The sequence below is a fragment of the Panulirus ornatus genome, chromosome 11 (assembly GCF_036320965.1).
Source record: "Panulirus ornatus isolate Po-2019 chromosome 11, ASM3632096v1, whole genome shotgun sequence".
NCBI lineage: Eukaryota > Metazoa > Arthropoda > Malacostraca > Decapoda > Palinuridae > Panulirus > Panulirus ornatus.
In genome coordinates this window covers 36,899,203-36,922,461 of record NC_092234.1, presented here as the reverse complement: position 1 = coordinate 36,922,461, position 23,259 = coordinate 36,899,203, and the positions used below count along the sequence as shown (strand labels likewise).

At 44.9% G+C, this 23,259-nt stretch overlaps 1 protein-coding gene across 1 annotated transcript in view; it reads right to left on the bottom strand.

Moving 5' to 3' along the window:
• LOC139751405 (uncharacterized) overlaps nucleotides 1-23,259 on the bottom strand; it is a 171,029-nt gene that overhangs the window by 66,373 nt on the left and 81,397 nt on the right. The window contains exons 2-3 of the mRNA XM_071666792.1: nucleotides 8,272-8,443; nucleotides 1,167-1,271 (exon numbers count right to left, since the gene is read on the bottom strand). Of these exons, the coding sequence (XP_071522893.1) occupies nucleotides 1,167-1,271; nucleotides 8,272-8,434 (268 nt within the window). The 5' untranslated portion in view covers nucleotides 8,435-8,443. The remainder of the gene's footprint in view (nucleotides 1-1,166; nucleotides 1,272-8,271; nucleotides 8,444-23,259) is intronic.

Genomic DNA, 23,259 nt, shown 5'->3' with positions numbered 1-23,259 from the left:
GAGGAGTTCTACTGTTATGTCCTAAGGTGCTAGTAATACCCGCGATAGGGTCCTCACTCCCAAGTCAGGGTATGGCTGGCAGCTGCAGTATAGCACATACTGACTATTACTGGGCTCCTCATCGACCCAATCTGGCGTGGATACCAGGAAGGACAGAAGTTAAGGTCGTAGCCTCTACTTCAGTGTACTGCAGAAGGAGGCAGATCCCATGTGTGTATCTACACCGTCATGCCGTCCCTAGCTGCGAGAGGTGTGGTCCACGAGATGCGGTGGCAATTTTAAACTTCGAAGAAACAGAGAGTTTGTATATTATATAGTTCGCTCAGGTAACCTGGTTAGAGAGAGGAAAAAATAGCGTCAAGTACTGCATATTTTCCCGCCAGGAGAACGCAGACAATATTTCTAAATAAGGTAATACATAACATCTTGAGGCTTCCTCCATAAATTCTTGCCTGTACAGACAATAAATGGTTGAAAACTCGAAAAGAATGATTTCATGCACAAAGGTCATTCATAATGTCTGCAGCCACTCTGTGTTGGAGGAAGGCTGACATCTCCAGGCCAGCCAGCATCGGTCACTACCGTTGGGAAATGGTCACATATTCCCAGCCAGTCAGAGAGCTTGGGGTCATCACGGTGCTCAGGTGACCGTAACCTTGTATTCACTGTACATTCTCCTCACACCAACGCTCCTAATGAGTTGAAGATAGAATCGAAAACAGTGATTTCATGGTGTACAAAGTCGTTCCAAATCACAATGTACCGGGCTCATTGTAAAGTAGCGGCAAAGGTACCTACCTTATCAACTGATGTACACAGTAGAGCCAACCAACACCCGACTAATAGACTGTGATACCAAGCAAAAGACACAGGGAAGATCTAGAACAGCGATACTGATGGATGGTCGTGCGAAAGTTGGAACGGACTGTTGATAGAGGGACTGACGGACATGTATTACATATAGTTGTATGCCCCGACTCTGCCCTCTGGCGCATCATACAAACCTGTTCATTCCGTCTAACCCTCCTGCCCCGCTGCTCCTCAGAGACTGGAACCCTTGATTATCTTCTAAAGAAATCCCATTATACACAAATGATACCCTGTGTTCTGTAACACGTCAGGTTTCATGAGGCCAGCAGGAGCCTACCACTACCGCTGGGTCGTACCTGCGTTCTCGGTGTAGGTGAGGAGGAAGGCGGTGTCTGGCTGCTGCAGCAGGCGCTTCACCTTGCGGGCCTTCCCTCGCTGGGCCATCAGGAGCAGGTCGTTGCCTGGAAACAAGCAAGGAACATGAGACGCGTCACGTGAAGTCCTACACAAGTTGACTCCATAATTATCACTGGCGGTAAGAACTGACTGAGGATGAAGAGCGTCACAGACAGATTACTGCTGTGTTACGGGCAGGGAGGCTTACTACTCGTGTTGACCCGCCACTACTGTGTGTGTGTTACGGGCAGGGTCTTGCACTCACGTTGGCCCGTCTATACTGTGTGTTACGGGCAGAGAGGCTTACACTCGGGTTGCCCTGTCTTTGAAATTTTTATATATGTACTGTGTCTGCTTCTATGTATTTACACACACACACACACACACACACACACCACATAGCCTAAGCCGGGTATCCAATCATCGACTGTCCCCGAGGGGAGGATGAACACCTGGGTTGGATGTAGGCTGACAGCCACGCCCAGAATTCGAATCCGTGAAGGTTCGACTCCCCCACCCCCCTCCGGGTTGGTCCGTGCTGACTCATGGTCAGCAAAGCTCACCACTACACCACGGTGTTAGCGAGTATCTCAGATGGAATAGGGAAAAACGTGCAGCTTCGAAGGGTCACTACAGGTGCTGCGATCCCCCCCCCCCCCCCCCCCCCCCAAAAAAAAAGGGCCAGTAGGGTATATGTTTTTCTTAACAGACAACAAGCGAGCTGAAGGAAAGCGGCTGAGACGACTGTAATTTGACCGAAGGTGTGACATCATTAAAGTACATAGGAAAAATAACATAAGAGTTAGATTTATATAAGAAACGTGAGGTGAGAGTAGAATGAAACACTGAGGTAAGGCGGATGAGTACAATATGTCCATATGTGGCACCTTTCCCAGCCCACCAGTAAAGTAACACTGTTACCATCACAATACTGAAGCAGAGAGGGAGATCTACACTCATGGGGCCTCACACCTTGGACTTTATCGACTGCCATACAACTTTTTACATATCTATGTTCATTCAACGTTCACTACGTCATCTCTCACTTTTTTCATCCATTTCCTGCTTGTATACAGTTAGCGTACTTCTTTACGCTCTGTAAGAGCAAGTTCCTTGCTTGGTATCATGTTATGACCTCTAGTTGTTTTGTCTTGGCATTATTCGAAGAATTATTCGCTGCTGACGTCATTTAACTGGCTTAGAAACTTTGAGTCAAACTTTGTATCGTCACCTCTTTCTCTTCTCTCTTCCATAATGGATAAATCTACGGCCTCTAATCTCTCACTGTAATTGATTCTCTTAATTCTGGAATGGTCCTTGTTGCCTTCTTCTGGACCTTCTCTATTACTTCTTTGTGGTGCTTTAAGTGCAGTGGCTAGTATAGCGTATGCGGAACACTTCATTATCCATGTAATTGTATGTAATTCTGATATTTGTCAGAAGATGGTTTGTCTACATTTAGTTCTCCCAAGGTCCCCACCTTGGGGATCTGGCGCCAGGGTACGTATGGTGTCAACTCTCAAGTCCCTCTCACATACGGATTCCTGCAGCAGATATCCTGGTAGATGATATTACTATGTCTCGTGCTTATTACTTTGCATTTTCTTGGGCTAAATTTCATTATCCATGTATTAAATTAGCTTTAGGGTTTTTGGTCTAGGTCCCCTTGTACGTTGATGCAATCCTCCATCTTGCACTCTTAGAATTTGTATTTATGGCTTTCCTTTTCCATGAGGATCTAAATTCTCCCAGTGTGTCACTACATAGTTAAATCTTCATCATCAGAACTGAGGAGTGCCTGTTTCACTGCTTCATGGACCATCCTGACTGTTCCTTCCTTAGTATCGTTGTATAGTTGATCTTCTCCATAAAATATCTTCGAGGATTATGAATGATTAAGACTATCATGTAATTCTTGCCTGTGGCCAACTTTCATTATTTCATGAAATATAGAGGCTTTCCCTTACTAAACAGGCCAGCCACCCATTCTCCTCTGTCATCTCATTCCTTCCTTATTGTTACGTATTCTCCGACACATTATGTCAGATTTGATCTCTTTGTCCCCACTTCAGCGATATTAAGTTTGTTTCCCCTCATTCAGCCCTTGAGTCTAAAGTGTATTCCAGTCACCACTTATCCATTTGCATTTATCAGACATACATTCCCATCACTCAGCATCTCTAACGTCCATGAGTTACTGGCGGGGCTACTCCACCCTGTTGCCGCTTTTGATATCACCTCTTTTTTCTTTTGTTTGCATTCTCTACTTCTGTCATTCTTCCCTCACTCTGTCATACCTAATGACTACCCTGCTAAATTTCTCTCTTTTCCAAGTTTCCTGGCCTGCTGTAATACCTGCTGGCTACACAACCCCATCTTGAACATAATCACAACTGATTGTCCCTTTTTTCATACATGTATGTACCAATTTCTCTTTGTTTTCAACGTCTTTTAATCAGTATTTCTTCCTTTTCTACCCTTTATTGTTTGGCTGGAATATAGTCTTCTTCCAGTCTGAAAAGATGATCAGAGATTTACCCCGTCTTCGTCCTCCTTATCTTGATTTATTGATTTTGATGAATTTATTTATCTGATGATTTTGCAGTGTTGATACATCAACCTTTATGTGTCTAGTTTTATCTAAGGTCTTCATTATTGCCAGCATCCTCTGATCCTACTAAGCCTTCCATCTAGTACATTATATGCTGGTCTGAGTGTTCTGTCTTTGATAGTGCATATTATTTCATCAACAGATTCACTCACCCACTTCCCGTGTACCTGTGTTGCGTTATCCCTAGACTTCTGTTCCTCAGTTCAATAAGCACAGTGAGTAATTACCTATTTGCAGTTTATGGGTGTCTGCACTGGCCATGTCCTCAGACCTCTGTTCAATTCATCCACCACTCTTACACATGGAAGTTCTTTACATCTTTTTTAACAAGCTACTTAATTTTATGTCATTTCCTCTGACTTTTCTAATCCTGCATCTCTCTAAGAACTGTTTTGCTGTCTACGTCATCAATTTGGTTTAAAAATCTTTAAGATTGTGATAAGGTCACCGCTAACTCGTTTCTCTTTCATGATGAACGAATTTAAGGACCTAAGCCTTGTTTTGTAACTCATCTCTATTAATTCTGGTACAATCTTTGTTGCCCTTCTCTGGACCTTCTCTACGAGATCTTTGTGCTTCTTTAGGTGCATTGACCAGCCTTGAAGAGCATATTATAGTTTGGCCTTATGTAGGATATGAATAGCTTGCTAAACATTTCCTTATCCATATATTAAATGCTATTCTAATGTTTGCCAGCAGACAGCGTCTCCTTCACTACTCTTCCAACGTGGGACTCTGAAGATAGTGTCAAATGCTTTCTGGCAATGAGATTGTAATCATTCCACCCAGCCTTCCCTTCTGTGCTATAAAAAGGCGGCTCTGTCTGTCTGTGTCTCTACAGACACGCTAAAGAGTTTAGCAGACGCACGACAACTAACTTCCACTGCCACTAATTCATCAATTTCCTCAGTAGGATAGAAGTTGCTGGCAGCTGGGGTGATATACTGTCGATAACATGTTTTTGGTGTTGAGTGGCGAGGTGTGTCGCCCGAATGAAAGGTATGAAGACAGAAAATGGCGAGCGAGAGTAACTATCTTACCACTGAACAGTGCCAACCCGCTATTCAGTGTGTGGTGGCTGGGGGATGGGGAGGGGAAGAAAGATTGTGGTGATGAGGGAAAGTGTGGTAGCCAGGGAGGGAGGGAGCGGTGATGGTAAGAGGTAATGTGGTGGTCAGAGAGGGAGAGAGTTGTGGTGGTCAGCGGGGATGTGGTAACCAGGGAAGGAGGGTGTGATGGTGGTGGTGAGAGAGGGTGTGGTAACCAGGGATGGAGTGGTGGTGGTGAGAGAAGGTGAAGTATCCGGGTTGTGAGGGCCTGGTGGTAGTAAGATAAGGCGTGCAGGAGCGAGCAGACGAGGTCTTCTTTCTGCTCGCACTCTCTCATGGGAACCTGAGAGGCTCGTTACATGTGACCTATCCCTGGAACCGTGTTGTCTCCCGGGTAATTTCTTTGTAGAGAGTCATCCATTCGCTTTCTGATAATATTTTCCAGTACCTTACAGACCACACTCGTCAGGGAGACTGGTCTATAGTTTAGTGCCCCTTCCCGGTCTCCTTCTTTTAGAATGGTGTAACGTCTGCTTGTTTTCCACTCCCTTGGTACAATGCCTTTCTCCAGCGACATCTTGAACAGTATTTCAAGAGGTTTGTCCAGTGTATTTGCACACGTCTTCAGCAAGTATGGTGAATTTTCATTCGGATCATGAGCTATGTATGGATCAAAACCCTTTAGTATTATGTTAATGTGTTTTCTGTGTAACTTATTGCTCTCTAGAACCTCCACCCCATCCCATTTCATTGTTGCTGTGGGTTTAGTGTTGTCCACTGTGAGATAACTTTCGAATATGTCATTCATTTCGTCTCATATCCTTACTTTATCTTCTGCAATTCTTTCCTCTGAATAACTTAACCTGTATTAGCTGACCTTTAAGTAGAAATATACCCCGACTTATAGATTTTCTCCTGCTTTGTCACATTGTCCTTTACAGAGTTTCTTTCTTCCTCGGTGCTTATCTCACCACACTGGTTCCTTGGTCTCTTAAACCTTACAAATACAGGCCTCGTCACAACACATCTCGAAGTTCCTTTGCTTTTTGAGATCTTATATTGAGCCATTGTTCCCTCTTTCCTAACCTTCCCTCTGCACTTGATGACAGGTTCCCATGTTCGTATTCCACTGTAAATTTCACAGGACGTTTTACCGCTCTGTCCTGGTTCCTGGTTACCATGAAATCGTTGAGGTTTGTTTAGTTTCTTCGATTATCTCTCAATCTTAAAATCTTGTTTCGTCTTTGCTTTTTTAACTTATTCATTTACCACACTTTTTCCTGAAAAATGGGGTCGTCTTTCGTTAACAGGGCCAATCCTCCTCCTCCTCCTCCTCCTCCTATATCGTGTGTTTTCTCCTCACAATCATGTACTCCTCCCGGCAGAACACATGAGATGGTATATCTTCAGTAAGATTCGTTACCAGCTCCGGCAATATCAGATTCATTGTTCTCCATACGATCCTTGAATTTCCGCTCTATAGCATTAACCACAGTGATCAGTATTCATACACATTACTTCCAGGTCTGACACTACCATCACCTAACAGTTCTGACCTCTCAAGCGGTGCTCGTGGAGCTGTCTCGCCCTCGTGCCTCATTTCGTGTCCCGTTTAGCTCTGTGATTACATTCTTTGTTTTTCTACTTCTCTTTTCGTTTTGTCTATCACAACTGGTCATGTTTCCCCTTTATCTTCCGCCCGGCAGTTTTACAGACGCCATCAGTCTTTTAATGGTCATTCCGTCTTTCTTCCTTATTTCCTCTTTATCTTCTGTATCATCTTCTAAGCCAGAAATCGTCAGTGAGTTACGCCCATCAACCTCTCGCAGTACTCATCTTCTCAGTTTTGGCACCACCCAGTTTTCAAATGCATCCTTTAGTGTTGCACTGTCAATCTCTGTATTTGTGAGTTTCTGAAAAATCTCTCATTCAACTAACATTTACTGGCCCTGTATGCTGCTCACGCTTCTAAACCTGTTCTTCAACCAGACCGTGAACGTTCTTGATTCCTCCTCCACTAACAGTGCATACCAGTCTTTTTTTACTGCTTGACTTAATATCCAGTGTGTTCAGTTTGTATGTCCTCAAGTCTCTGTATCACTGCATAAGTCATCATGCTCCGCGTCTGTTGATCAGCCCACGAAACTGCCCCTGCACTCTTTTTCTTGCCCAGTACTATCCATACGTTTTGTGTGTCTTAAATGGCATTTCCTCTTTCTCGCCTTGAGGCCATAAGTGTGTATAGGTGGAAGTAGTCTGCTGTACTTCCCGGTGGTCGAGCAGGTCTCGTGTCGGCCAGGAAGTTGCTGCATCTTCCCGAAGATATTATCTCGCTTCACCTTCACAGATTGTATGTCATATCACCACTACATATGACTGTCACCTCCTCACCACTACATATGACTATCACCTCCTCACCACTACATATGACTGTCACCTCCTCACCACTACATATGACTATCACCTCCTCACCACTACATATGACTATCACCTCCTCACCACTACATATGACTGTCACCTCCTCCCCACTACATATGACTGTCACCTCCTCACCACTACATATGACTATCACCTCCTCACCACTACATATGACTATCACCTCCTCACCACTACATATGACTATCACCTCCTCCCCACTACATATGACTGTCACCTCCTTACCACTACATATGACTATCACCTCCTCACCACTACATATGACTATCACCTCCTCACCACTACATATGACTGTCACCTCCTCACCACTACATATGACTATCACCTCCTCACCACTACATATGACTATCACCTCCTCACCACTACATATGACTATCACCTCCTCACCACTACATATGACTATCACCTCCTCACCACTACATATGACTGTCACCTCCTCACCACTACATATGACTATCACCTCCTCACCACTACATATGACTATCACCTCCTCACCACTACATATGACTATCACCTCCTCACCACTACATATGACTATCACTTCCTCAACACTACATATGGCTATCACCTCCTCACCACTAGATATGACTATCACCTCCTCGCCACTACATATGACTATCACCTCCTCACCACTACATATGACTATCACCTCCTCACCACTACATATGACTATCACCTCCTCGCCACTACATATGACTATCACCTCCTCACCACTACATATGACTGTCACCTCCTCACCACTACATATGACTATCACTTCACCACTACATATGACTATCACCTCCTCACCACTACATATGACTATCACCTCCTCGCCACTACATATGACTATCACCTCCTCACCACTACATATGACTGTCACCTCCTCACCACTACATATGACTATCACTTCACCACTACATATGACTATCACCTCCTCACCACTACACATCAGTGTCGCCTCACCAGTAAACATGAGGGTCTACTCACCGTTGCAAACGTTCCTCTTTCTGGCCGGGAGCTTAGAGCGATTCGCGCAGGGGTCCTTGTTTTTATCGTCCTTTGTAGGGGTCTTCTTGGAGGCGTGAACCGTGGACACGGTCATCATCACCAGCACCAGCACCACCAGCAGCAGCAGCACCCTCACCCGCATCTCTCACACCTGCGGTAGGAGGTCGCTACACAACACACTTCATCATACATGTAATATATCATAAGTTTTGATGTGAGAAATGAAAAAGGTTATGGCTGCACAGGAAGACGAAAGTGACACCATTGGTTTCCAATACTGTGTGTGTGTGTGATGTCATGAGTGCTTGAATACCCCGTCGCCGGGAGGCAGCTGCCTACTGGAAGGTCACAGTCTGTTGGTTTCTATCAAGTCCTGAGATAGATATTAATGGGATTAACCTTTCCAGTAAGCCAGATACCAGTATGCACAGAAGATGATGCGCTGGACTTGGTCGTTACCTGACATAGTGAGTCCTGGACGGAAACATTTTGAACACCGAAATTTATGATATTCAGATTGCAAATTATTTTGTAACACGGAAGAAGGAGCAGTTCAGGTCAGCTAGGGACAAGTTAGGGCAGAGATGAGACTTCAGTTTACAAGTGAGTTTTCTCTAAGAGTCTCTAGATAACTCTTCAGGCGTTTCCTCTGAGACAATTGTACATCTCTTTTGTATATTGAGATCCATTTTTTCTCCCATCCAGTTTCGATCAATTTTCTTCTTATTCTTATAAATATCTTATTCGTGTTTCATTTTTAGTACTTCAGTCCGTCAGAGCTCTTTTTTCATATTTGATCCACATTTACCTCGTTAGCGAGGTAGCGCCAGGAACAGACGAAGAAAGGCCTCATCCGCTCATATCCATTTTCTGTCTGACATGTGTAATGCATCGAAATCACAGCTCCCTATCCACGACCAGGCTCCACATACTTTTCCATGGTTTACTCCAGACGCTTCACACGCTCTGGTTCTGTCAACTGACAGCACGTCGACCCCTGTATACCACATAACTTCAATTCACTGTATCCCATGCACCCATTTCATCCTCCCATTTTTCTCGATTCAAACTCACACTCTAGCTAACTTGCCCCTTAACCTGCTAAACCTACTAACCATGCCTTTATTCACATTTCATCTTCCGCGGGGCTTTCACCACCTCTTCTCTTTTCACCGGGCCGTTCTCCCTGACTCTCTCACTTCGCACACCACCCCTATTTAAATACCCTACATCTGCCTCTTTGTCATCAAACACATTTGGCAGCCCCTCAGGATTTTCACTTCATTTCCTCCTCACTCCATCACTACCTGTTAACATATCAACTAACTGTGCTGGTCCTTCTCTCTCATTCTTGTGTCTACCCTGACGATGTGATCGTTACACGAAAGTGCACCTGGATGAGGGAAGGCCAGGGTGAGGGAGGGTGTATGGTGATGGAGGAGGAGAGTCTGCTTTTGTGTAAGGTTGTGCAGTATGGAGGAGGACGCTGTGGGACGCCATCAGGGGTAGAAGGAGACTGTGTTGAAAGATAGATGGCAATTAGGAGAAGGTGGTCGTGTATAGTTAGCAAGACTAAAGCAAGGTAATGTAGGGCAAATAAATATCGAGCCGCGTGGCTTCAAAGTTAATAGGATTGAGACCCGCAAGGTGTGCCCTAGCTGTTTTGCACTACTGAGAGATGTAAGTGTCTTGCATTGTAAGCAAGATAGTGAACATATATATTTACCCTGTGTGTGACTCTGCCGCCAGTGAAAGGGAGGGCTCAGGTGGTAGTGTGTGTATTGGCTCCTCCCACTACCCAAGCTAATTCAAGGATGATCCTGTCCCCTACCCATGAAGCAACCTATTTGGTAGTAGGTTGTTGACAGCAGCCGCCCAGGGTGGTACTACCGTCCTGAGTGAGGGGCGTTAAAGTGGTGCCCGGAACCGTCTTACACTCTCCATGTCAGGATTGCTGGTCTTACCACCCTGTCCTAACAAGCACCATACACCTACTCAAACTTTGCTTTTTCACACAAGTACTGTTGCCAACTCCTGTCCACTCTAACATTTCTTATTATCATCATGACAAGAGTCCGCCAAATATATGGCCCCGTGGTCCCCGGCATTATGGGGTGCTAAGATTCTCCGGGTTCCCGCCTGACTCTACTGCCAATGAGAGGAAGGACTCTGGCAGTAGTAGTACCGGCCCCTCCCACGACCTTTCCCTCTCTGTTAGGTCTTCCTCTTTTTCTATTCACTATACCAACATTCCTGGACTCTCTAATAAACTCTCCTCTGTTTAAGACCATCTGTCTGTTACTTTTCCTACTCTCTTACTACTGTCTGAGACACAGTTGTCTTATGATGTTCTCACTTGTCCCTTTTTCATATTTATCTATAACTTCCACTCACGATTCCGATTCAAAGGTGGTGTTAGTGCTTATTCCAACATAAATATACCCGTTGCACGTCTCATGGACCTTGAGTCCCCAAACTTTGATGTTATGTGGCTCAGTCTCCCAACTACCCCATTTTTCCTCCGTTTCGCTTATTACTCTCCTAATTCTACAAATTTTATATCTTTCTTCGACTATCTAAACTCCTACCATGAGACTGTGACCCCTCACCCATAAGCCGAGATCCTCTACCTCGGGGATTTCAACGTTCACCATAGGGAAAGGGTGAATTCCTCCCATACGGATGGTGAAAGAATCGAAACCCTCACGTTTTCCATTCTCAATGATATAGAGCTGCCCCTTCTTAGCGTAAATACTGGCACCTCAGCAAAGTTGACCGGAATAACTTGCGTAACTTCTTTTCTGACTTTCCTTGGGTAAATTACTATCTCTTATGTATCTGGCAAACGCATAGCAGAGGTTATTCTTGCGGGAATGGAAGCATTTATCCCCTCTTCCTCCAAGACGACCTCTTCATTCAATCCATAGTTCAACCGTTCCTGTTCTGAGTCCGTTCAGGCAAGGGATCATGCATATCGGCTTTGGAAATCTCTCCTTCCTCTGTCTCATTCAGCTTTTATCACTGCCTTAATCGCTGCAAGCACGTTATCAGTAAGGCAAAGCGTTCATTTTTACAAAGGAATTGCGATAACCTTTCGTAATCCACTGATAGGCCATTCTGGTCTTTAGCTAAGGGCTTTTCTAACAATTTCTGTCGCTCTACCTCTCCTTCACTTTACCGTTCTGACGGTACGATAGCTGTGTCTTCCGTAGACAAAGCAACTCTCTTTGGTCCCCGTTTTTCCTCTAATTCCACCTTGGATGACTCTAACATTCCTTCACCCTCTGATGCTTCTCTTTCTAATCATATGCCTCTTCCCGTAATATCTATTCAGCCTGTCCGAAAAGCGCTTCTTCCTCTTAACACAAGTAAGGCTTATAGTCCTTATGGCATCTATCCCCGTGTACTGAGTGTGCCTCTGAACTTGTACCTGTGCTTGCTTGTCTGTTCAGTTACTGTTTAAAATCCAAAACTTTTCCTTCTCATTGGAAGCATGCGTTGATACATCCCATCCCTAAGACGGGTGACCGTTCTAACCCTTCTAACTGTCGTCCTATTGCTTTGTCATCTACCATTTCCAGAGTCTCTAAATCCCTCCGCATCTCCCATATCGTTAAACACCTCGAAATTCAGTCTTCGCTCTGATCACCAGTATGGCTTCCGTAAGGCGAGATCCACCGGTGATATTCTTTCCTATCTTACGAATGTCTGGTCATCATCCCTGAAAGATTTTGTGGCGTCATGTGTAGTTGCCCTTGACATATCTTAGGATTTTGACTGGGTGTGGCATCGGGGTCTCATCTCGAAGCTTTCTCTTTTGCCTTCCCTCCCTCACTTTGCTCCTTCATACTTAGCTTCCTCACCGGCCGATCTGTCTCTTTGGTTGTCGAGCTTCTCCCCTTCCCTCCATTAGCAGCGGTGTCCCTCAAAGTTCTGTGTTGTCCCCAACATTTTTTCTCCATTTTTTTTCAACGATTTCCTCTCCACAAATAACTAGACTTTACTCCCGAATATTTAAACCTATGAACTATTTCCATTTCATCAACCGTCCAAGCTGATCTTACACTTCAACCTCCATTACCTTTCAAAATTAAGGGTTTTATTCCCATTTACTCTCAACATCTTCCTCGGTTACGCACTCTGGAACCAACCCATCCATCCGTCTATCCAACTTATACTCTGATTAATCAAGCAGACAACACAGCATCACCTGCATACAACTGCGGCCACTTTCATCCTCTTTCTCTACGGTTAAGTATCACACCACAGGCACCCCACCTGGCCCCTCGTCTCTCGCAATACTCCATCCATAAAAACTTTAAATCATCACGATGACATCGCATCACCATGACCCACTCCCACGTAAATATCACACAAGTCACTCATAGCCACACTAACTCTCACACGGGTACTACATTCATGATGACTGCTCACACGTCCCTCCCACACACCATACATAGACCTTCATAAAGTACCTTCCTAGTCACTATTATCAGATTTCTTTTCTAAATACGTAACTGTTACTCTCTCCTTCATCTTTGAGGCTTTCTTCGCTACGTTCTTTGTTCAACAAACTGCTTTACACGTCCACTTCCCTTCCTATACTCACATTGTTCCTCACCTGCATGAGGTCCACTGAGTCTAAAACGCGATCACTACCCTACCCTACCCTACCCGACTCCGCCAGTTATACTAATGAGACTTCTCAGTGATGCTCACTTCTGTTCTTATATCCTTTATACAGTGGAACAATACTTTCTCAGTTAGTCATGAGACAGCAGACCATATTCCCGTGCTTCCACACACTCTCCGCAACCACTTTTCACTGTATCATCTACACTCTTCACTAACACTCACCACACCATCTGTAACACCAGATTTCTCACTTTTTCAAGCTTTATATACTCGTCTCCACCTCCACCTAGATATGTATCATTCAACATACCATCATTGAAATCCTTTATCTATGTATGCCTAGACAACAAATTACGAAATATCTCATATTTCCTCCTTTATGATGCCTTCTTCTACCATAAACCTATCCTTCTTTTTCCTGTCTCCTTACCCTTATTTCTGCTGTTCCACTAGATATGTCTCCTTCATCTCCTGTTACTTCTTTCATCATAATCTTTTCATTTATACTCTTTTCATTTATACTTTTTATCTTTTGTTACTTTTATTCTCATACAGCTGCCAAGACATTCCTTTATTCAAGTCTTATTCACCTCCTTCCAGGCTCTCCTTCCAGAGCAGCATATTGTTCTATTCTGTATCATGATTCATTGATCTTAGATCCTTACTTACTTTCATTTTACTAACAAACACTATTTTTCTTTATTCTTCCATTCATCACCATTTTCTAGTAAACTCAGCTTTTTCTTCCAAAAATTACTTCATTTTTTTTTTCCACCAACTTTCATGAGTCTTCATTCCTCCGTCGTGCACCCTCTCCCTCCACAACATCCGCGCGCCATCCCGCTTTCTTCTCCGGCTGCCTCCAGTACCTCCACATCACATCACAGTATCACACTGAACTGTTCCGGATCCTCTCAGCTTTCCACTTTACCAGTTATCTTCGCACAATGGTGGCAACGTACGTATCGACAACGTTTTTGCCTCGTCTTCAGTGGGCTACGGGGTTCCTTGTGTAATGCTTGTGCTCTTTGTCTTATATTTTGTGGCACAGAACTAGAGAATGATTCACTGATTAGAGCTTAGTTACGAGCAGGGGAGATATTCCCGTGCACAGCAAGCCCGGAGACGTGGACTCGGGGACCCATGGGAGTTTAAACGTAGCAAATAGACAATGTTTCACTAAGACTCGTCACACGAGACGAAAGGAGAGGAGAAGAGATATTTTTGGAGGGGAAACCACCGTGTGCAGTACGCACCCATGTCTTACCATGGAACTATCCTCATCATTTCTTCGCTAGCCTTCTCGTAGCTCACCTTCGGTGACTGTGGACAACAATATCATCTGAGAGTCAGCAATCAACCGTTTTTCATTATTGCTTTTTACCCATTTTCTTTTATTGTTCATGCAGTTCTCAGCTATATAGTGCAAGTGCGCCGTAGCCTTGCCTATCATTACTGTGTACTAAATAAACATTATCTTTTACTCACGCTGAGGGTAATCTACCTAGACTGTGTGTCCGTCAATAGGCATTTGTCTCCTTGAGTGCATCCTGTTTCATGTCGAATTCATGGGGGACACAGGCAAACAAATGTTTGAAAGGAGAATTCTCCAGGGCTGTATTAGAGTGTGAAATAATGGTTTCAGAATGCTTTTTATGGTAGCTGTTCAGTGCTAATCCTCGTTCCTTGATCCCAGTGTATGACTGGATGGGTACATTAGGAGAGCCAGAAATCAAAAGACACCTCCTCCATGGTAAACCTTGGCCTGGCCAAGACCTCATGTACCCAGCTGTATAAAATCTACATCCTGGAGGAAGATGTAGATGGTGTCGCTGTGGAGTTGGTTCCTCTTACCAAGGGAGGTTAACGATTGCAGGGAATAAAAAGGAATTCAAACACCAACAGACCATTGGGTCCTTTCGGGGCTGTTTGTGATGGTGGAGGATATCAGAAATTCACACATTAGTGAGGTAAAAGTGAGAAGGAATACAGATAATTCATTGTCAATATGACTAACGGAAGCGCAAATGATTACGTAAGTTGTGGACAGTAAGGGAAATATTTATCTTTTCTTAAACTTATCTACAGCTGTGCTTTCAACCACCCCAACCGGCGTATCGTTCCAGATGTCCACAATCCTGTTGAAACGTACTTCGCTTCATTCGTAGTAAGATGTTTTGTTCACAAGTTTTGTAAACCATTATTGCGAGTGAAATCAGACGAATCAAATCTTAATAACTTGGTAGATCAAAATTATCAATACTTTTGACAACTTTTAATACTTGTATTGGATCACCTCTTATCCTTCTCTTTCTAAAGCTAAATGAATTCGTTTCATCTATTTTCGTAGGATTTGTTTCTCAGTCCGGAAATCATCTTGGCAGGTCGTCGCTGCATTCCACTCTGTTGTTGTCACTTTAGGTAGGTTGTCACTTTAGGTAGGTTGTCACTTTAGGTAGGTTGATCAAAACCGAACACAAGCTATTTCCAGCAATATACACTTCATGTTGAGGTTTACTTTGTCGTTTGAATCTTACATTCTCTACGCAGATTTACGCAACTTACTCTAATATATTTGGTTATTGGTCTGTTTGAGTTTCTAATGAGCTGCTTTCTTAGACAACAGTCATTTTTTTTAACCGTTCCACCAGCTTCGCTTCATTTTAGAAATAGACAGTCTGTCCGCATTGGTAAGTATGTTCCCTCTACTGCTCCGAAGGTTTTACTGAAGCTTTTCCAAGCTACGTTTATGTTGTATTCATTGACCATATCATCCTAGGTTTGCCTCTCAGGACCAATGCGAAGGTCATTGAAATATGCATGTGTAGTGTAGTCATAAAGAGAATGTAGGTGTAATGTTGTGTACAACTAAGATGGTATGTAGGTAGCTGTGAACGAGGCCGGCGTTCCTCACAATCTGGATGGTGAGGGAGGAGTTCCCCGGATGGCTGGACGGTGTAACCCGCGAGTTTCCCGTGCCATGATTATGGAGTGTTGTGGAGCAGACACTTTATCCCGGTTCCTCAGCGACCACTTTCACACAGAGGGCATTAAGACATGCTTGGCCTGGCGCGTCTTACGTATTAGACGAGCTACACTGGGCTAGTATAGCACACCGCGAGCGTCTGAAGGAAATACAGTAAGAAAGGGAATATTAAAGTAGGACTACCGGTTGCCATGCGATCTAGACAGTTTGACAGCCGCGAGGCAGTGAATGACAGACGCAGTCTCCGACAGTGATCTGATTGACGTGGATGAAGATCCTCAGGACGAAACCCACAAAAAGGCAGAATGGGATTTCCACTCCCTCGATCGAGAGGTACAGCCCTTATGTTTATTGGCTCAACGAATGTCCTAACCCTTGAGGGTCAGCTGATGGTGATTCTTTTAAGGCAAAGGTTGCGGACGATGCTAGGGAGGCAGAGGCTGCGGGCAGTGCTAGGGAGGCAGAGGCTGCGGCCAGTGCTAGGGAGGCAGAGGCTGCGGGCGATGCTAGGGAGGCAGAGGCTGCGGGCGATGCTAGGGAGGCAGAGGCTGCGGCCAGTGCTAGGGAGGCAGAGGCTGTGGACGATGCTAGGGAGGCAGAGGCTGCGGGCGATGCTAGGGAGGCAGAGGCTGCGGGCGATGCTAGGGAGGCAGAGGCTCCGGACAATGCTAGGGAGGCAGAGGCAGCGGACGATGCTAGGGAGGCAGAGGCAGCGGACGATGCTAGGGAGGCAGAGGCTGCGGACGATGCTAGGGAGGCAGAGGCTGTGGACGATGCCAGGGAGGCAGAGGCTGCGGGCGATGCTAGGGAGGCAGAGGCAGCGGACGATGCTAGGGAGGCAGAGGCTGCGGACGATGCTAGGGAGGCAGAGGCTGTGGACGATGCCAGGGAGGCAGAGGCTGCGGGAGATGCTAGGGAGGCTGAGGTTGCGGGAGATGCTAGGGAGGCAGAGGCTGTGGTTGATGCTAGGGAGGCAGAGGCTGCCGGAGATGCTAGGGAGGCAGATGCTGCGGGCGATGCTAGGGAGGCAGTGGCTGCGGACGATGCTAGGGAGGCAGAGGCTGCGGGAGGGAGGCAGAGGGTGCGGGCGATGCAGGTGAGGTAGTGGCTGCAGCCGATACCGACGAGGCCAGAGCCTGTGGCCAATGCCGACAAGGCATAGTCTGCTGCCGATGCTGGTGAGGCAGAACCCACAGGTGAAAACTAGATCTTTTGTTTTAGTTAATATCGTATTTCTTTATTAACTTAAAATCATATCACGTTGTTAGAGAAGCTGTCCATCTGATTTTTTGTTTCCTGTTACTTGGAGCGGTGGGAGATACTGTAAGACGGGGAGAGGTTGCTATACCGGGAAAACTTGCTTCAGGGTTAGCAAATGAACCAGTGAATGATTCAGGACGCAGCCTGGTGGGGCACAGAGATCTGTCATACCCCTGTGGTTGTCTCCCTGCCTCCTTCGGCATGAGTGTAGGAGACCTGAGGATATATATACCTTCGTAGGTGCGTGGGTAAAGGACTGAGATGGGAAAGCACAAGGTGGAGGTAGAACGTAAGAATTATCCCGCTGGACGAGGCTGATGATGAGAGAGACGACTAAATAACTGCAGGAGGAAAATGGATATATCAGTGAGGCGTTCAAGAAGTTGCATTAACCTGAAGAGCTGTTAATCAGACTCAAGAAGAAGACCAATAGCATAATGGAAAGATGCAGAGGCCATATTGAGAACAGGGCATAGGAAAATAAGTATATAACAGTCCCCAATTCAAGGATGGCTTCGGAAATGGATAGATCCTTAAAGAAGCCGGGGATAAACGTTGAACGATCCTCAAAGACGAAGATAGATGTGTTGAAAACAGGAAGCGGAAAAAGTATCAAGGATACCGTGGTATGTAGTATACCGGGTTTTGATTGTTCGGCCACATACTACGGGAAACAGGGTGAGGTATTGCTAAAAGGATCGGCGAGCATAAAGCTGATATACGTCATCATAGGACATCAAATGCGTCTGTTGTCCACATAAACAAGTAGGGACACCTACCAAAGTGGCGAGAAGCGAATGCAGTGCATGAGGGATGCGTAAGCAAATAAGAAGAGCCGCGGAAGCTGCCTATATATGCGCGGATGAAGTGATAAACAGCCGTGAAGGCTTTATATGTTGGGCCGACCAGACGCAGGCAAAAATGGCGGCCATGGAAAGCATGGAAACAAGACGAAGGAATGAGAAACACGACCAGCCGAGGATAAGATACGGCGCCTGGCAAGGTAGCACTCTCTTGGAGGGCCACAAGACCTGCATCTTTGTACCTTAGTATCTCTGAAGAAAGGTCCTGCGCAAGCAGAAACGTTCGAAGCATAAAACACACAAGTTCTTCCCTGTGTATATTCACCAACAGGTCCCAGAGATCTTTCCATGATACGCCTCAGACGCTTCATATGCCCTGGTTCAGTCCATTGACAGCACATCGACCCCGGTATACCACATCGTTCCAGTTCAGTCTATTCCTTGCACGCCTTTCACCCTCCTGCATGTTTAGGCCCCGATCGCTCAAAATCTTTTTCACTGCACCCTTCCACCTCCAATTTGGTCTCCCACTTTTCCTCTTTACCTCTACCTCTGACACATATATCCTCCTTGTCAATCTTTCCTCACTCATTCTCTCCATATGACAAAACCGTTTCAACACTCCCTCTTCTGGTCTCTCAACCACACTCTTTTTATTTCCACACATCTCTCTTACCCTTTCATTACTTACTCGATCAAACCACCTCATACCACATATTGTCCTCAAACATTTCATTTCTAACACATCCACCCTCCTCTGCACCACCCTATCTATAGCCCATTCTTCTCTAACACATAACGTTGTTGGAACCACTATTCCTTCAAACATACCCATATTTGCTCTCCGAGATAACGCTCTCGCCTTCCACACATTCTTCAACGCTTCCAGAACCTTCGCCTCCTCCCCCACCCTGTGACTCACTTCCGCTTCCATCATGGTTCCATCCGCTGCAAAGTACACTCCCAGATATCTAAAACACTTCACTTCCTCCAGTTTTTCTCCATTCAAACTTACCTCCCAAATAACTTGCCTCTCAACCCTACTGAACCTAATAACCTTGCTCTTATTCACATTCACTCTCAACTTTCTCCTTTCACACACTTCACCAAACTCAGTCACCAACTTCTGCAGTTTCTCACCCGAATCAGCCACCAGCGCTGTATCATCAGCGAACAACAACAGACTCACTTCCAAACCTCTCTTATCCACAAGGGACTGTATGCTTGCCCCTCTCTCCAAAAATTTTCCATCTCCTTCCCTAACCACCCCTTCCATAAACAAATTAAACAACCATGGAGATAATACTCACCCATGCCACAAACCGAAATTCGGTGGGAACCAATCACTTTCGTCTCTTCCTACTCGTACACATGTCTTACATCCTTGGTAAAAGGATATATATATATATATATATATATATATATATATATATATATATATATATATATATATATATATATATATATATATACAGACCACTAGATTTATCAGGAGGAGCTTACTTAGATTACTGAAGGGAAACTATTTGAAAACTCATGATATAAACCACTGCCACATCTTGTGCTGTTTGGCTGGACCATATGAACCCTAAACTCTCTTCAGGTGACCATTGCTGTATTTCCCCGCCTCTGATCAACTCATGAGCTGAAGCTTACGTTGAGATGATATTAGATAAACGACCAATAATTTGTGCTGATATGGTTAGGTATCATGTTAAGATACTAAGACGAAGAAATATACCTGAGGCTTTTGTAATATTTCATTCAGCTTTTACCACAAAATCTACCTCACGAGGAATACTGGAATAATGGCGTGAGTGTTTCTCATGTATGTCGTCACAGCTGAGAGGACTTGGCTTCTGCTATAGGCAAACAGATTTCGCGGTAGAGGCCATCAGGCAGCAGGCTGTGGCTCGTCAAGGTGGGTGACGTCATGAGTTGTTGACTTAGCTGTGTCATCCTACTGGGTAACTCCTGGCCGGGGCGGGGCGGGACGGCGGGACCTCACTCACCACAATAACACGAAGGATACACACACTGCCACATAGGTCACGTGGGCACGTTTTACGTTCTCGGGCAGACGTAAACTGCCGACACTGGGAAGCAGCTGGGATCAGCACACACCAAAATGGTGTTTTAAGGTCTCTGGGGGTCGAAGTGTCGAACTCGTGATTAGATTCTTCAGACAGTTGGAATGCCTGAGTTAGCAAGACTTTATCATCAGTGCGAACAAAAGATTGCGATTCTCTGCTACTGGCAACAAGCACACGACTCTGGCCGTTCACTGATTCCTAGGAAACTAAAGATCATTGGTCATTGGTCATATTAGAGACAGACAAAGCAGCATGTGGAGGGGAGAACTCAATATTTTGCACTCTCGAAATACTCGGGTCCCTAACACCCAGCGATGCTCCTTTGTCGGGTTCAAGTCAGCTCCCGCCAGTCTTGCACTTGAATCACACCGACTCGTCTGCCTTTGTTTACATCTGTCGGCCACAAGGCGTGGGTTAAACCACTACTGCGAATTCTCAACGAGAATCAGTGACAGTGATGGCTAACATCCGTGAATCATCGCGTCAAGTTCAAGCAGTGAAGACAGTTTAAATGTGGTTAAAGTGATGCTACTTAAGAATGAATGTACCTTGAAACTGCCTTTTAAGTCTGCGATGCAAGCATTATATCTCTAGCCAGGGGAGGCTAGGTAGGCTGTGACCCACCTACTTCTGAGATCGGGTATGTGTATGATGTTGAATGCCCTCACCCCACTTGTAAGGAAATGAACTGCTTCAGTCTAACAATAGAAAATCAGTATTTTAGGTAATGAATGACCATCTATAAAATAACAGTAAAAACTAGTTTGCTTTTTTTGCGTTAGATATTAGTTTTTCTACATATTTTTTTCTCTTCTCGACGACCACTGGATATTACCAATGCCATGAAGATTTGCGTGGCCAAGAAAAGATCAATCAAGCCTTGCCAGTCACAATTGCCACCTGAGAGAGAGGACCTTCTCCCTGCTCCACGGCACAAAGACCTACCTCCGGTCTACTATGGTGCTGCCAAGACTGAGCGTTTGTATACTGTGCCCCATCCACAAGGACCGTCTAGGTGCTCTCATGTCCCTGCGTTGGTTGCCGAGTTTGTCGCGTATCAAGAGCCGACGCAAATCCTTCTTTGGTTTTTACTCGTAAATGAATTATGGAGTTTGTGGATGCAGGCCCAGAGGTAAATGCGAGAGGTAAATGCAGTATATGTACATATGTCGTAGACTAAGCGGGGCGGGAACCTCCACCCCCTCTTGTATTTCAGTTTCTAAAAGACTGAAAAAGAAGGAGCCAAGCAGGGAGTGTTTATCCTCCTCGAAGGCTCAGGCTGGGATGTCTAAATGTGTGTGAAGGTAACCAGGACGAGAAAAGAGGAGAAATAGGTAGTATGTTAGGGGAAAGAAAAACATGTGTTTTGGCTCTGAGTGAATCAAAGTTTGAGGGTAAAGGGAAAGAATGATCTGGAAATGTCTAAGGAGTAAAATCAGGGGTTTATGAGAGGACAAGAGCTCAGGAAGAGCAGCAGTACTCCTAAAACAGGAGTTGTGGAGGTGTGTGATAGAGTGTAAGGAAGTAAGTTTTAGACTGATGTGGGTAAATATATAAGTGGATGGGGTGATACAGATGATTATTAGTGCTTATGCACATGGCCATGAGATGCAAGATTATGAGAGACAAGTGTTTTAAGACCAGCTGAGTGGGAAGTTGGCAGATCAGAAAGGGTAGTGAGTGGTGGGGTGAAGAACTGAAGTTGCAAGATGGGCTTTACTTGCAAGGAAGGTGTGCAAATGATTTGGGGATGTATGAAAGAAAGCGCCAGGAGGTCAAGAGGAAGGTGTAGGGGTTGAAAAAGAGGGCAAATGAAAGTTGGGGTGAGCGAATATCATTAAACTTTATAGAGGATAAAATAGTTTGGAAGGAGGTTAACAGTGTGTTAAGAACAAGAGAACAAGTAGGAATATCGTTGAAGGGGGTAAAAGAGGAAGTGATAACAGGGAGTGATGAAGTCAGGAGGAAATGGAGTTTTTGAAGGATTGTTGAATGTGTTTGATGATAGGGTAGCACATGTTGGGTGTTTTGTTCGAAGAGATATGCAAAGTGAAAGAGTCATGGAGAGTGGTTTGGTGCAAGACGAAGAGATGAGGAAAGCCTTACTTAAGGTGAAATGTGGCAAGGGGGCTGGAGTGGATTAATGCTGTTGAATTTATTAAGAAAAGGGGTGACTTGTTGATGGGTTAGTTAGGATTTTCAGTATATGTATGGATCATGGTGAGATGCCTGAAGATTGGCGGAATGTGTGTATAGTGACATTTGTACAAAGGCAAGCGATAAAGATGAGTGTTCAAACTACAGAGGCATGATGTAGCTGAGAGTACCTTTTAAGTTGTATGGAAGGGTATTGATTGAGAGGGAGAAGGCAGGTACAGGGCATCAGACTGGACAGGAGTGCTGTGGTTTCAGATGATAGAGGATGTGTGAATCAGGAGCTTGCGATTAAGAATATGTGTGAGAAATACTTAGAGAAACGGATTGATTTGTATGTTGATTTTATGGATCTGGAGAAGGCAAATGGTAGGGTTGATAGAGATGACTTTTAGAAGGTCTTACGAATATATGCTGTAGGAGGAAAGCTGCTAGAAGCAGAGACAAGTTTTTATCATGGGTGTAAGGCATGTGAACGAATAGGAAGAGAAGTGAGTGAATTGTTCTAAGGAAGGTTGGTCTGCAGCAAAGATGTGTGTTGTCACCATGGATGTTTAATTTGTTTAAGGCTGGGGTAGTTAGGGGGTAAATGCAAGAGTTTTGGAGAGAGGGGCAAGTATGTAGTCTGTTGTGGATGAGAGGGCTTGGGAAGTGAGTCAGTTGTTTTTGCCGATGATACAGCTCTGATGGCTGGTTTGTGTGAGAAACTGCAGAGGTTGGTGACTGAGTTTGGAAAAGTAAGTGAAAGAAGAAAGTTGAGAGTAAATGTGAATAAGAGCAAGGGTATTAGGTTTAGTAGGGTTGAGGGACAAGTTAATTGGGATGTAAGTCTGAATGGAGAAAAATTGGAGGAGGTGAAGTGTTTTAGATATCTGGAGTGGACTTAGCAGCGGATGGAACCATGGAAGCGGAAGTGAGTCACAGGGTGGGGAGGGGGCGAAGGTTCTGGGAGCGATGAAGAATGTGTGGAAGGAGAGAATATTATCTCGGAGAGCAAAAATAGGTATGTTTGAAGGAATAGTAGTTCCGACAATGT